This window comes from Trypanosoma cruzi, genomic scaffold, assembly GCF_000209065.1.
Source record: "Trypanosoma cruzi strain CL Brener 1047053516747 genomic scaffold, whole genome shotgun sequence".
Lineage (NCBI taxonomy): Eukaryota > Euglenozoa > Kinetoplastea > Trypanosomatida > Trypanosomatidae > Trypanosoma > Trypanosoma cruzi.
The window spans coordinates 175,041-189,056 of record NW_001849531.1 but is presented as its reverse complement, the minus strand read 5'-3'; the positions used below and the strand labels follow the sequence as shown (position 1 = coordinate 189,056).

The window sequence follows — 14,016 nt, the reverse complement described above, 5'->3', positions numbered from 1 at the left end:
TCCACAAGTTACATGAATATGGAGAAAAAATAAAAGAAAAATAAAACAAGAGAAAACGATGCAGCTTTTCTTTTGGGGACACTTCACATAGCTCATATCCGTGCATATTTCATGATTATTTCCTGGGCATTCATGGGAAGAACAACGGCACAAATACATCTGAAAATAAAATCACAGGAGCCCAATCAGGCTCCCTATATTCCCCATAAACAGACACACAAAGACACACACGCGCAAAGACAACAACAACAAAAAATTTGAAAATTGAAAGCATTTGTCAGCTCAAGAAATAATTCATGCAGTGTGTAATTGATTTCCCTCGTCGCATTGCACAGCAATTGCAGTTTAAATTTTACATACGCCTTACAAGCAACCCAACCGGAGACATGTGCGCACAAACACGTCGAAGTGCCTCGAGTGTTGCCACCGTTTCCCCGCGCTGTAATTCAGAGACAGCCCGAACGTACCACAGGACAAGAAGCACAGATGCACTCACGCCACTTACATGTTGCGTGCGAAACGAGAGTTTTGCAAAGTGCCCCCACTGATCCTGAACTTCCTTTGAGGTCCCTTTGGTGTCATCTTTGGCGACAGCAAGAAGAAGTCGACGGCACGCCCAGCGAAAACTCCTCCACATGACATAAGCTGCCCCGGCGCAGATACAAATACTTTCCTTCAAGGGGTCAACACAATCCAAGAGTTCCCCTTCATCCCCTTTCCATTGCACAAAGCGAACAATGGTCGGCAGTGTATGCAGAAGATTAATCCCCCAATTGGAGAGGAGTTGAAGTGTGAGTAGGACATTCACATCGGCGCGAAGAAGTAACTCTATATTACTGCTGGGAGTGGTAACGTTTTTCGATGCAAATGGGAAAGACACGACAGGACGAACACCCTCACTCCTCAACACCAAAGGCAGTGTTGTCACGGCGGCCAAAGAGAGCGTGCATGAAAGTAATTGGGAACTCAAAACATAACTAATCATCCCACGCGTCAGAAACAAAGGCACACAAAGACCAGCCATTGTACTCACCATCACCGTGAGAAATACACCAAGTGAGTCCCATGCGATCCACCCAACCGGCCCAAATGAATAACCAAAGGCAAAGCAGGATGTAAGCAGGCAGGCAACACGCCCCGCATACAGCATCATCCCCTTTGGTAGAAGAAGAAGCAGCGTAGATGGCACCAAAGTCAAAGCTATCGGAATAATAATAGGAACTTTTGGAAACGCAAAAAAAGTGGCCCCACCAGCGGCTGCTACCATTATTCCCAATGACGATAAAAAATACACATGTATAAGATGGAGACGCGCAATGGTGTAACGGCGCGCATCTCCGAGAGGCTCTGTCCTCTTCTTTACCTTCTCAACCACACTTTCAATGGCATTTACCGTCGATTTGGGAAAAACCTTTCTAAATACCCCAAATCGGTAGCACAAGGCGACCCCGTACCCGCCTACCACCGCCCACGAAACTCCGCGAAGGACTTCAATCACGCACTCGGCTGCAGACACTTCGTTTGACACCATCCTGGGTGATGTAGGACAGTAATATTACTGGAGCTGATAACATAAAAATAACAATAACAATGAGAGCTTTTTTTTTTTTTTTTTTTTATTATTTGTTGCCCTTTTTTGAGATAATCCCCCTTGAGTTCTAAAGCACAGGTTGAATCAAAAGAAGAATCCCGGAAAGCCACAAAAAAAAAAAATAATAGAGATATTGATGTCCTCCCGTACAACTAAGGAATAAAGATGTATAAATTGAAGACAACATGTACACACAGAGACACACACACAGACAGTCACATATTCATACAGACACGCACACACATGTATAAATGAGCATAACTATTTGGCATCCCCTTTTCACTCCCTCTTTTTCCAATTGGCGTATATATTATACAATTGCATTGCACATTATCGCACTATAACTTTTTTGAGTGCTCCACTCCCGATGATACAGAATTAAAAATAAATGACAAGAAACTACACAAATATAACTGACCTATTTTTCCTTTTTTCTTTTTTTTTTTTTTCTTTATTTTCCTTTTGAATGGGTATAGACACAGTGATCATCACAAATATAAGAAAGAAAAAAAAAAGGAAAGAGAAACAAATAAAACTAACACTAATACGGGCGGCGGTAGAAGTTAACGTGTTGGGCACTCTGTTGCCGCATCTCTTCGTCTGCCTCTTTCACCGACTTCTCAAACACCGGGCTGGAGATATATTCATCGAAGGCTCGCAATATGGGCAAAAGAAGCGTTTTTCCCTGGCTCCCATCATCGTTCTCCTTCTCTTCGGCTGCGCCTACTCCCAGCTCGCATAATGTGTCCCCCATGTTGTACATCTTATCCAGGAAGGGCGACCGGCACAAGGCAATCTTCTTCAGCATGTTCCCAAGCAGTAGATTAAGTGTGGTGAGTGTGGATCTCTTGCTACGGGAAACAGGGTATTCAGTGCCTGTGGGAATGGCGTTGTACCGCATGAGGTGCACAGCGGCGGGTGGTATAAGCCCTACAACTGTCGCATACTTTTCTCCTGTTGATGCGTCATCGCCATTTCTAGGTGGAGGAAGAGCAGAATAAAACAATCTTGTAGTTATTATTTTTTTATCTATTTTACGCGAAAAAAACACCGCGTTTTCAATTGGCACCAATTCAACCTCTTCAACACGACAAGCGTAATCCTGTAGTAGCTGTCGCTGCTCCAAAATGGAAAAGATGTACAACATGCGTCGCATGTAGCCGTAACGCGTCACGACAGAAGTAGATGCCATCAATGTCGCATCACCTTCCGCCACTTCAGCCAAAGAGCGAGCCGGTGACATGTCTGCAGTATGAATGACATAATGAAGGCTCATGTATACTTTGGGAAACCTTCGTCGTCCTTCTGCGGTTTTAGGCAGCCGGTCCGGGAGTGTGATAGAGCCCAGACGAAGAAAAACAAAAGGCTTTTCGACATCCATACCAAAATCCTTGCAGGAAAGAAATCCACCATGTGCACGACCTGTCGGGTCAGCTTGAAACCAAAGCGCATCAAAAATAGCACCCCATACGTCTTCGTCTTCGTCACTTATATTTGCAGCCCTCTCCATCGAGGAGATATCCCTGTCGAGGGAGAAGGCAACAGAGACATCAAAACTGCGCCTCGCAACAGACGTGGCACCAGTAGGAGCAGTAGCCGAAGCCAAAGCCAGGGATGAGGCGGTGCCGTTGTTTATTCCAGGAAACTCCCGCTGCGACTGTCGCCTCGCCGCCCCGTCCGCTACAAGGCCGAGAAAGCATCTGAGAACAGCATTTAGTTCCGTCAGGTGAGACTGCACGGCGCCGGGATTGGAGTTGTATTCCGACACAAGTCGGATCAGATTGTTTGCGATGTCATCCATGCAATCCAAAAGGAGATCACCGGGCCATCTCCCACGCACAATCTGCATACATGTGTAGCGAAGCGACAGACACATCCAACGCCGGTAGACAGTCTCACGAACTCCAGTGGAGTTATCCGTACCAGAAGATCGTCTAGACAGCTTCAAAAGAGACATAAGGGACTCGCACACCTCCTCAACATGACGAGGGAGTTGCCCAATTGGGGAATAACAAAATAACGGAGCAGAAATTTCACGTTCACGTGAATGAGATTTCGAATTACCCCGCAGTGTATTACGGCCCATTAATGGCATGGGCGGTGATCCCCCACTTGGAGTAATTCCCAGACGCCTTATCACCGCTTGATCGTTTGTGCCACAAAGATGCAAAATCCAATCATCATATTCAGCAAGAAACTCCGCCGCTAGACGTTTCTGCGATCTAAGCATGACCATATCATCAACCAAGCATTTATATACCACCATTGCTGCCAAAAGACTATTTCGGTACTGATCACGTGTCGGGCCTAACATGACACCGTTTTCCTGTCGATCTTGTATTTTTTGAAGAAGATTTGTAATGACATCACGTTCCTGACGCAACGCCCTCATGGCGGCATCGGATAAAATTTGAGATTCCTCCCCAACTGATGTCGTCTCCTTCATCGAAATGAGGTTGGAACCTACTTCAAGATTTATTGGACAGAACTTTCCCAAGGATACAAGCGATGGATCCCGGCCTTTGGACGTAAATTGCACGTGTAAGACATGATGTAGCATCGTCATAACATGCTCTGTTTGATTGTAACATTCCTGATACCAATACTTTTCCTCCGGCGTAAGAAAAGAACTGGTCGCAGCGGTAATAGCAAGGGGAGAAACATGTTCTCGAAATGTTCGACTATGAGAATGCATTCGATGTCTCTCGGCTTCTACCACATCACGACGATCATTTTCAAGTGTGCTTACGGCTTCAACAAAAGAGAATTGTTGCATAGCTTCCACCAAGTCCGCCTCTGTGGTTAGCCCACCTTCAGATAGTACATACTCGACTTGTTCTAATGCCTCCTCCAGGCAAATGAAAGAATGGGAGGAGACCCATCGTGTGTACCAACGCACCATGGAAACTTCCTTCGATAGATTAGCAAAGCGGGCATCTCTCCCCACGACCTCAAGAAAGAGTTGCAGTGCATCTTCCTTCCGTGTTTGATTCCCCTGCTCTTTTGGGTGCCTCCTGGAACCATCCCGGCTGTGGCTGCCATGAGAGGGTGATGTGGAACGCTGTCGCCCGGTGAATTCACGTCGTAGCGCCTCCGCATTTTTCAAATTTTCCTCCAAACTCCGGAATTCCTCGCGTAATCGCTCAATAACACTTTCCAACTGGTAAGGGATAGGAGCCTGATACGATGTGGGTGCCTCCTCGCAGACAATAAAGGGATAACTGGTACACTTCAGGGTACGTAAAGACTTTGCATCCACCGTGCGGTGGGCCGGCTCGAAAGGCGGCTCCGCCACAGGATTTTCGTCGTAATTCACGTGGGTGTTACGAAGCTCCTGCCGCAACAAAGAAATCACCTTCATCTCCTCCGCCACATGCTGTGGGGTCAGCGCAAGCATGGAAGTGTAATCCTCCCTGGGCTCAAGCATCTAGATGGAAAATAGGTGCGTGTGGACAAAAAAAAAAAAAAAAAAATTTTTTTTTTGCGGCCTTCTTAAAATTATTTTCCCTGCGCCACTCGCTTATTCTTTTTCCGTTTGCGTCTTTGTGCGTGTTTTTTTTTTTTTTTTTCGGTCTAGCCTCTTGATCTCCCCCTCTCTCCAGTGTTAACTTTCCGTCCCCCTCCCCAACAGGTGTGAAACAACTTCTGGAAAAAAATGTATGTGTTAGGTAAAAAGTAGCCGAGAGAAAAAGAGAGTTACAACAATGAATAAGCGCATCCTCATACACTCTTCCATATGTGTGGAGAGACCCGCAGCCCCACACACAAGGCGGTATCTTCGAAGTGTTTCCTATAAGATTGCCACACACACACAAAAAAAAAAAAAAAAAGAGAGAGAGAAAGAACACTCACTGGCCATCTGTTCATTATCCCTTTTCGCCCTTGTCTTTTCCTTTTTTTCGGTGCACGTAGTTTGTTTCTGTTTTTCATTTCATATATCGTTAAGAAGAACAAAAAAGGAAGGCCGTAATGTCACCCCTTAAACGGGTTTCCACCCCCTCGCCCACCGCCCCTGGCACCACGATGATTCCCCCCTCGCCCACCCATCCGCGCTTGTGGGGGTTTCGCGACTGTCGTTTGGCATTGCCCCATGACAGAAGGCCGTTGCATGTACGCATCATCCAGGACCCCAATAGAATCGCCGCCGAGTACTGTTTTCTGGTTACAATTTGTAAATGGGATGCCATGCAGTGCCGGCTGAAACGGTAAATGCGGTGGCGGTTGTTGCTGTTGTTGAAAGACAGGTACTGGCGTCGGTAGGACACCACTTCCAGACCCTCTGGCAGGAAAGGGGAAAACTCCCTCGGTTGGGGAAGAAGATGGCAAAAGTACATGCTGTGCCATAAGCATTGGCATGCCTTGTTGGCGAAGTTGTTGCTGATGCTGCTGACGCTGATGTTGCTGTTGATGTTGTTGATGCTGGTGGTGATGGTACTGGTGTTGCTTCTGCTTCTGAGGTTGTTTTGGTTGCTTCTGCCGAGCACCGCTGGTTCCTCCTTTTCCTCCTCCTCCTCCTTTCTTCAAGGTGGTATCATTGTTATTGCCCTGAATTAAAAGCGGACGCTTTGCTGGATCTGTTGGTTCTGTCGCTGGGGGCTCGTGTGTGGCATTCTCCACCACGTCGTCCAGTGCATCTAAAAATGAATGAACATTTTTCTGTTCCTGTGCGGCAATTTTAGGCCCCTCAAATAATCCGCCTAGAGAAACTTTTCTGCCATGGAGCAAGTCCACAGACAGTGTGCTATTCAGCAGGTGAAGCAGTTTACGCATCACGCCCTCAAGAGGTAAAAATGTGTGGCCTCCTGTTGCATCTTGCTGCGCACAGTGGCGATACTGCTCTTTGAATTTTTCCGACAACTCCACAGCCGACTCACTGTCTCCCTCTTCCACCGCCGCCAACATGCAGCGACGCCCCATGTCGTACACCGCCTTCCAGTGCCTCTCTTCCTCCACTTTAGGCGGCTTCCTAATCTCAGTCGTATCCTTTCCTCTTACCTCAACCCCGCCGTAATCAACAATGGCAGAGGCCTTCAGGAAGGAGGCTACACGGAAGTAACTGTCCCAGGGGCTGCGGTCATCAAAGAGGGGCGTGAGAGGCTTCAACTGAAAAGTCTCCCCCTCCGCACTTCGAGACGCCAACCGCTCCAGAAACGCCTCCGTCCCTGAATCGGCAGGTGACGGAATTACGGACGACAAAGCTGCAGGTAATGGATGTCTGATGTACATCTCCTTCCAAACAGACTCCGCGTACAAACTGCGTCTCCAACATTTTATTAATTTTGCCACTTCCGGAAGTTTGAAACACATCTGCAAAGACCCTCCCTCCTCGTCGGCGTTGCAAAGACTAAAAAGTACCTCTTTGGACGGAAATGACGACGTGGTGTCGGCAAGAACAGCAGAAAGGAATAACGCCTTCCAAGGGCAGGTGTTGTGGTGGCCGGAGATTTCATCCTGCTCACTCACTTCAATCGTGTAGCAGAAGCTTGAGTGCGGAGACGCCTCCTTTTTATCTGCATTGCATACGGCAGCAACATGCGCAAGCACATTTTTATTCTCATCCTGGTTAATCGACGTTTGTGAAGTTTCTAATTCTAGTTGCGCGCGGTTCTCCAAGCCAACTGGTTCCCCGGGTTCCTGCCGAGAAGTTGGTTCTGCTGTCAACAAAGTTTCACCATTCTCCATCCTTTTGTTGTGTTCTCCCTCCATGACATCTTCTTCATTTTTCTGCTGGAGTTGGGGTTGGTCTAAAGGCTCTTCTGCCACCGTCTTCTCAAGAGTTAACCGGGGTCTTCCACCACAGAAATGGCATTGCATGTCTATACAGAGTTGTTGCCATGCTTTATGAGCCTCAGATGCATCACACGTGTTGCGGGGCGGTGTCTGTGTCAGAGTGTAGCCAAAAAGGGCCATCAAAAGGCTGACACATGGGATAAGCTCGTCACTTTCGTCATTACTGTGCTCGTCACTCTCTTCAGAGGAACGCGGCCTCTTTAGGAAAAAAATAACACGCAGAAGACTCATCGGTGTGTTACTTGTCAAATGACTTAATGATTGCGTTCTCTTTGCACGCAGCCACTTCACTAGGTAGGAACTCAGTACGCCCTGAAGAAATGAGGGGGGCGACCCTCTCGGGAGTAACAGTTTCTTGGCGTGAGAGTCACCATCGGGCATGGCATCGAGACTCTTCAACTGCGAGGCGGAGGAGGTCTCATCCGTCACCACAACAGCAGCGCAGCGGTGGCGGATAATGGCGGTGTCGGCCAATGAGAACCGCGGTGTTCTCAGCATATGTTGCACGAACTCCCCTTGGCGCCACCAGCAGGACGACGCGTGAAGCTCGAGTAGAAGGCGAGCAATGATGTTCCGCCCATCCGGAGATGTCGAAGAGGCTGTTGAGCATTCATCCACTTCATTGCCGTCACTCACAGAAACACTTTTTTTCTTCTCCTGAAAAAGAGGTCGGAATCGCAGTAGGCGCGCAACCTGCAGACGCTCCGACTCCAAAAAGGGTCTGGAGCCCTGACAGCAGCGCGTGTGTAGCTCGAGTGCAGTGGCCGACTCACCGGCTTCATTTGTCTCCACATTTCCTGGCAGAACGTTCATCGCTGAAAAAAGAACAAAAACGCCCTCATCGTCGGCAAAAAAAGCCCTGGCCAACGTGGCGTCATGCCACTCGCGGAGGCACGCAAAAAGAGCCTCGGTGATGATCATAAAGGCAAAAGTGAAGCGAGTCCCTTTCTTTTTAACACCATGCGTATTGCACCAACACTTGACAGAGAAAAAAAAAAAAAAAAGAAAAAAAAAGGAGGATATGCAAGCACACTTCTTTTTATTTGAATCGTTATTGTATTTTTCTTGGCGGAACAAAACCCACAGGAGAGAGAGAGAGAGAGAAAGCATAACGCAAACCCAACAGTCGTAAACACAAATAATAAAGCTGGCAGAAGAGGGAAATACATAAATCAGGGAGTCATATATTTACAGAGAACTTTAAATTGTCATTCCTTCGTCTATTCACCCCCTCCCCCTTTTCCTTTGCTCTTTTCCTGCCAGATGGGTCGTGTCCACTTCTCCCTCTTGCAGGGCCCCGCCTAAGGCATCTCGTTTTTAGTCCTTTTTTTTTTTTCGTAAATGTGCAAAAAATCCCCTCCTCCACTACACGCCACAAACGAAAAAAACAAACAAACAAAAATGACGCACCGCGAAAGGCCGGAGCAAGACGCCCATCGTTCGTGTTCTCACACCTGCAGAAGTCACTGTATGCAAAGTAGGACGCATCGGCGGGTTTAGGGAGGAGAAGAAGGGTCGCAGACCATCAAATAAAACATTGCAGGGTTGGGCTGCTGTACAAAAGCACCAAGAGTAATAATAATAATAATAACATTAAAGGCTTAGCAACTGCAAACACAAAAAAAAAAAAAAAAAAAGAGAGAGAAAGCTTTGAAGTAACATAGTGGGACACTTTAAAAATAAAAATAACAATAACAATAAACTCGTCGGGCTGCACGCCATTTCTGTTTTTTTTTTTTTTTTTTTTTGGAGTTGGCGGAGATTCAAAGAAGACGTGTCTCATATCACCGCTCCTGCCTGCCGTCCCTTTTTTTTGTCTTTTTCGTTTGTTTGTTTTTTTTAGTTTTCCGCTTTCATTTCTTCTCTCCCTTGAGAATGCGCATGTATTTTTTGTTTGTCCACTTTTCCTTTTTCCTTTTTTCACTGGGGCTGTAATATCTTCCCCCACCTCTCCCACCGCCTGCCAATTTGTTTTTTATTTCCTTCTCACACTCCCCCGTTCTTTTCCCCCCTTTCTTTTTTTATCCCAAAAACTTTCTTTTTTTTTTTTTTTTTTGTTTTTTGTTTTACCCTTATTGCTGTTGTTGTTCATTTTTTTTTTTTTTTTTTCCTTCCTTCACGGCGACTGCGCACTCTTTAGGGGGCGCTGGACCCCCGTGAATTTGTACGGCCGGCCTGACGATCCTTCGAGGTCGCTGAGTGCCTGGACGCCTGCGACGATTGCCCCGATTGGCGGCGCTGGTCCAAGTCGGCCTTTTGAGAGGCATCGCGGCTACGCTGCGACGCCGTCCGCTGCATTGCGGCCAACCCAGTGTTTTGCTGGTTGGACTGCCGGCGGGACGATGCCGCGGAGGCATCTCCGTTAAAATTCCCCGTGTCGCGGCGCGGGCAGAGCCCCTCCGTTTCATTGCCAGCTGGATGTGAACCGTTGTTGTTGTTGTTGTTGCCGCGGCCGTTCGCTAGCACAGCCGCTGCCCTCCTTTCCTCCTCCTTGCGCATCGTAATCAGAGCCTTCTCGGAGGGTGCACCCTCAATGCCGTAGTGCTCCACATTCAACTGGCCGAGCAGCGTTTGAGCGTTGGTCGTGAGTGCGGCGTTGGTGGTGTTCAGCTGCTGGCACACTCGAATATCGCGTTTGTTGGCGAGCTCCGCGTGACGAATACGGGCCTTCATTTCATTGACTTTCTTCTCGTTCTTGTGCTTCGTGTCCAGCAACTCCACCTGGAGTTTCGACTTTGCCTGGCGCAGCTCCCTGATTTTCGCGATCAGATCTGCCTTCTTTAGCCTCGCCTCATCAACGTACTCCTGCGTCTCCTTGGTCTCCTTGTCAAGCTCCTCCTCCTTCGCCCGCGAAACACGGCACAGGGCGTTCAGCTCTCCGTTCTCAACACGTGGACCATTGCGCAAGTCATTTGCCCGCTTTGTTGTCCGCTCCTTCAGTATCCCGATCTTTCTCAACTCCTCCTCGCGCTTCGCCTGCAGCTCCTTAATGTAGGCGGCCACCTCGTCGTCGGAGTGGTGCCTGTCTGCGTCAGCAACACGCTCAATCTCCTCCGGAAGAACATTCTTCACGTACTCGTTAGCGCGGTTGGCAAATTCTTCAAAGCGCTGCACGCGGGCGGCGACGCGATACATGGAAGCAGCCTCCCCATTCCCTTCAACCTGCAGCAGAAGGGCGTCCCCCTCATCCTTGGTGTGTTGGATCTCCTTGATCAGCTGCGCACGGTCTTCGCTTAACACCTGTAATTCCGGCAGCTCTTTTTCGCCCGTCTCACTCAGGATGGACTGAATGCGTGAGGAAAGCGCATTCTGGCGGGAAAGGAGTTCGGCCTGAAGCTCCTCAAGACGGTTAACGGGATCACCCAACATCTGCGCTTCGTGGTTGAGACGTATAAGGGTATGCAAGTTGAAAAATATAAGTACGTGTATTTACGTCGATTTATTCCCTCGCAGTTTGAAATTTTTCTTTGTATTTCCAGTTGCTTTTCCCTTTTATTGTGCGTTATTGTTTTTGATTGTTTTTCCTTTTTCTTCTTCTCTTTAAGTTTTTTTTTTTTCTTCCTTGCTAGCTGTCCTTCTCTTAAAAATTCTGTTGATGTTATCTACACACACACACACACACAAAAAAAAAAAAAGAGTAAAGAACAAAAAGATGTAAAGATCTCACGCAGCAGCTAAAACAACTTCGTCGCTGGCCGTCCGGCACACACAACTGTTTCCTCCAAGGCTCGTCGAACCGCAATGATGCCACTACGCGTCGCCACAGAATAAAGTCTGTAGGGATTTTCTTCCACCCCTTCCCCTCCCGTGCGTTTGCATCCGTCACGGCAATTCGTGCCCAGCCCACCGTAAAGCGTCGCGTTAGTTTTGTGTGCATTCGTTACCAATCACCCGCAGTGCGGCCATTCACCACCGGAACTCTCGGTGGCTTTCAGATATTCGTCACCACATGAACAGACGGTTTTGCTTCGACTCCTTTCTTCCATAACCACAGCCACTCATCTCGTCCACCAGCAAATAAAAGTGCATTTGGCGCCGGCTGCCGCAGCAAACTACACGGTGGCAGGGACGGAGAAAAAATATATATTTATTTCTCTCCCCTCCGCAATGCATTCTGTGCATTCCGTCAGACGCCAACGTCCTCTCCATGACGACCTCCTCGCAAGACAAAAAGACGACAAGCGAGCCAAAGCCAAATTTTTTCTACAGGGCAACGTCTCCCTCGTCCCCAACCTCAAGGAGGGGCATCATCATCAGTAAAAAAAAAGGCCTTCACTGGACGAATGATAAGTCCAAAGACCCGCACAGATAATATACACACACGCACAAAATTAAAAAAAAAAAAAAAAGCAAAGAAAGAAAAAAAAGCAAAGAGAAAACGCGGCAGTCAACACAATCAAACCCCATTCAATAAAAAAAAAAGTGACGATGATGATAATAGTTTTAATTTATATATACGCGTGTATGCGTATATCAGCAACAGCAAAAAAATGATTGCTGTCCGTTTTAAAGTTAGATGGGGCAAAAAGCCACTTTGTTCGATGGGTCGAAAAGCGCATTTGAAGCGGCACACCACTTGTGACTAATACAAATTCCCCTCTTGTTGCTCCCTTTCCGAGGCGTAGCCACGTGCAATCCCATGGCGTCCCTCAAGAATCCCCTCTTGCACTGGTGTCTGCCCCTTTTTCGGGTCCAGTCCAACAAAGCTACGTTCATACAGGCGATGCAGGGCGCCATTAGCACCCTGCGTGGCAACCACACCCGCGGACGCACGAATCAAAGAGGCACCACTCCCACTCCCCATTGGCACTGCAATGACGGCGCTCTTTCGTTCGGCACGTTCACACTCCACTGCAAGCATGGCCTCGCGCAGGAGCGGAAGAACAGTGTCCAATGTCGTGTTGTAAAACGCAGGATGTCCGAAGAGCGGAGAGTCACCGTCTTCTGTTCGCAGAGCAACCAGAACTTCAATGGGAGACACAACCGTCTTTGGAAAATCGTCCTCTTTGGAAGGAAAGTGACCCTCGCGGCTATTGGGGCACGCAATGGAGACAAAACAGTCCACAGTGTCCACAAAATTAGCAATTTTGTATTTGTTTAGATGTCCAATATAAATTATGTACGCCCGCTTTCCGTGGGCACGAAGAAGTTGATGGAGCAAACTTGTCGTTTCATAGTAACCCTCAATCGCTAAAGAGGCCACAATAATTCCCACAGCACTGCTACAGCGGATCAACTCCAAGTTAAACGCGCGTTGCCGTATCCTCTTGTTTAATGTTGTTTGAATGGCAATGAGCTTACCCTTGTTACGATCAAAGTGGGCTTCCAACGCAGCGTCCATCCTCCGTACACTGTCATCATCATCATTGTGGCCGTCCTTGCTCTCTGCATCGCCCAGAGTCCCTGCGTCACTGCCGCGGCCAAAATCTTCATCAAGTATTGTCAGCACATGAGGGTTGTCACTGGTAAATGCCGTCTCACGCAACTCCTCCGGGTAATGAAAGAGGTTGTACTGGTGCACATTAAGAAGGTGAATTAGCAAAGGGGCGTTGGAGCCGCCAACAAACAGGAAATACTGCAGCATTCCAGAACCGGCACGAGAGAAACGCACACCGTTGAGAACCCATGAAGATCCTTCAGTAAATGAAGAAAAGGATGCATTCGATCTGTCGGGTGCCGCCTGAACGTGGTCAAAGCTGCACCATTCAACCAACACTTTATTGTCCGTTGATGCTGCTGTCCTTTCTTTATCATCCCAATGACATGCAGAAGCACTTACAAGACTCCGCGAGCGATGGCTGCCAAGAACGATCAAAGAAACAGCCGCTGAAATATCATTTCCCTCCAAGACGCGACACAATTTATTCAGGCGACACCTCAATAATTTCACCGCACGTATCACAACACGTACTGAAATTACCCTCTCCTTTTCTTGTGGGTACGTTGAGAACGCAGCAAACCGAAAGTCATCCTGCACATAAAACACTGGAATACGTGTGGATCTACTCATGCATGCATCCCCAAAGTGAATGATGCAATCACTGCCGTAGTGCTGCGCGGTGATCTCATCCGGACAGCAGGACCCAAAGGTGTTGTCAGCCACCACAAACAAACGTATTTTTTTATCATCAACTTTTACTTCTTCCGTTTTCATGAGGTCACCCTCTACTCCACGAGCGGAGTCACCCACAACATCTGCGCGACGCGGGTCCTCGGCCAAAAGGCCTTTCAGCGTCTCGGTCACGGCAATGGCGTCTTCAAGTAAGTCATCCGGGAACTGCAGCGCAATCCGTTGAAAGGGAGTTCTTGAGGCAGGTGAAGAAGAGGCTCCAGCAAGAATAAACGCTGCGACTTCGTCCAGTTTGTAATGGCTACGAACTGCGGGACGCTGTTTTTGACGCCGCCGCACCGTCACGACGGGAGTGATCGTCGAATCGTGAAACATCATCGCTAAGTATGCGTTTGTGTGTGTGCATGTGTGTATTTGTGCGTCCAGAAGAGAAAAAAGAGTGTCACGGGATACCGGCAGGGCGTCAAAGTAGTGATAAGAAACACTTTTTTTTTTTTTTTTTTTTTTGGGGGGGGGGAAGGGGGGAGGGGTTGTTTGGGTAGATGGCTGCGTGTTTCCCCGCCTT

At 48.1% G+C, this 14,016-nt stretch overlaps 5 protein-coding genes across 5 annotated transcripts, besides 17 other annotated features; all 5 read right to left on the bottom strand.

Annotated features, from left to right (window-relative positions):
- Positions 1–14,016: part of a sequence feature (areas merged during assembly that could not be assigned to a particular haplotype. This can correspond to areas where the two haplotypes were merged or to regions with more than two copies in the genome that were merged during assembly.) that runs on past both edges of the window.
- Tc00.1047053504153.250 (hypothetical protein, conserved) lies at positions 353–1,531 on the bottom strand (the record flags this gene model as incomplete). Its single annotated transcript, XM_815825.1, has 1 exon — positions 353–1,531. The coding sequence occupies one exon, from the start codon at positions 1,529–1,531 to the stop codon at positions 353–355; it is 1,179 nt and encodes a 392-aa protein (XP_820918.1).
- Positions 1,599–1,618: a microsatellite.
- Positions 1,781–1,835: a microsatellite.
- Positions 2,013–2,055: a sequence feature (T-rich).
- Tc00.1047053504153.260 (hypothetical protein, conserved) lies at positions 2,133–5,018 on the bottom strand (the record flags this gene model as incomplete). The annotated part of the gene is made up of 1 exon (XM_815826.1): positions 2,133–5,018. One exon carries the CDS (start codon positions 5,016–5,018, stop codon positions 2,133–2,135), a length of 2,886 nt encoding a protein of 961 aa, XP_820919.1.
- Positions 5,046–5,074: a sequence feature (AT_rich).
- Positions 5,405–5,436: a repeat region.
- On the bottom strand, positions 5,564–8,302 carry Tc00.1047053504153.270 (hypothetical protein, conserved; the record flags this gene model as incomplete). The annotated part of the gene is made up of 1 exon (XM_815827.1): positions 5,564–8,302. One exon carries the CDS (start codon positions 8,300–8,302, stop codon positions 5,564–5,566), a length of 2,739 nt encoding a protein of 912 aa, XP_820920.1.
- Positions 5,962–6,070: a microsatellite.
- Positions 6,083–6,107: a microsatellite.
- Positions 8,370–8,395: a microsatellite.
- Positions 8,994–9,028: a sequence feature (A-rich).
- Positions 9,056–9,083: a microsatellite.
- Positions 9,109–9,129: a microsatellite.
- Positions 9,416–9,490: a sequence feature (T-rich).
- On the bottom strand, positions 9,518–10,750 carry Tc00.1047053504153.280 (hypothetical protein, conserved; the record flags this gene model as incomplete). The annotated part of the gene is made up of 1 exon (XM_815828.1): positions 9,518–10,750. The coding sequence occupies one exon, from the start codon at positions 10,748–10,750 to the stop codon at positions 9,518–9,520; it is 1,233 nt and encodes a 410-aa protein (XP_820921.1).
- Positions 10,842–10,945: a sequence feature (T-rich).
- Positions 11,715–11,760: a sequence feature (A-rich).
- Tc00.1047053504153.290 (hypothetical protein, conserved) lies at positions 11,964–13,829 on the bottom strand (the record flags this gene model as incomplete). The annotated part of the gene is made up of 1 exon (XM_815829.1): positions 11,964–13,829. One exon carries the CDS (start codon positions 13,827–13,829, stop codon positions 11,964–11,966), a length of 1,866 nt encoding a protein of 621 aa, XP_820922.1.
- Positions 13,836–13,873: a microsatellite.
- Positions 13,937–13,958: a microsatellite.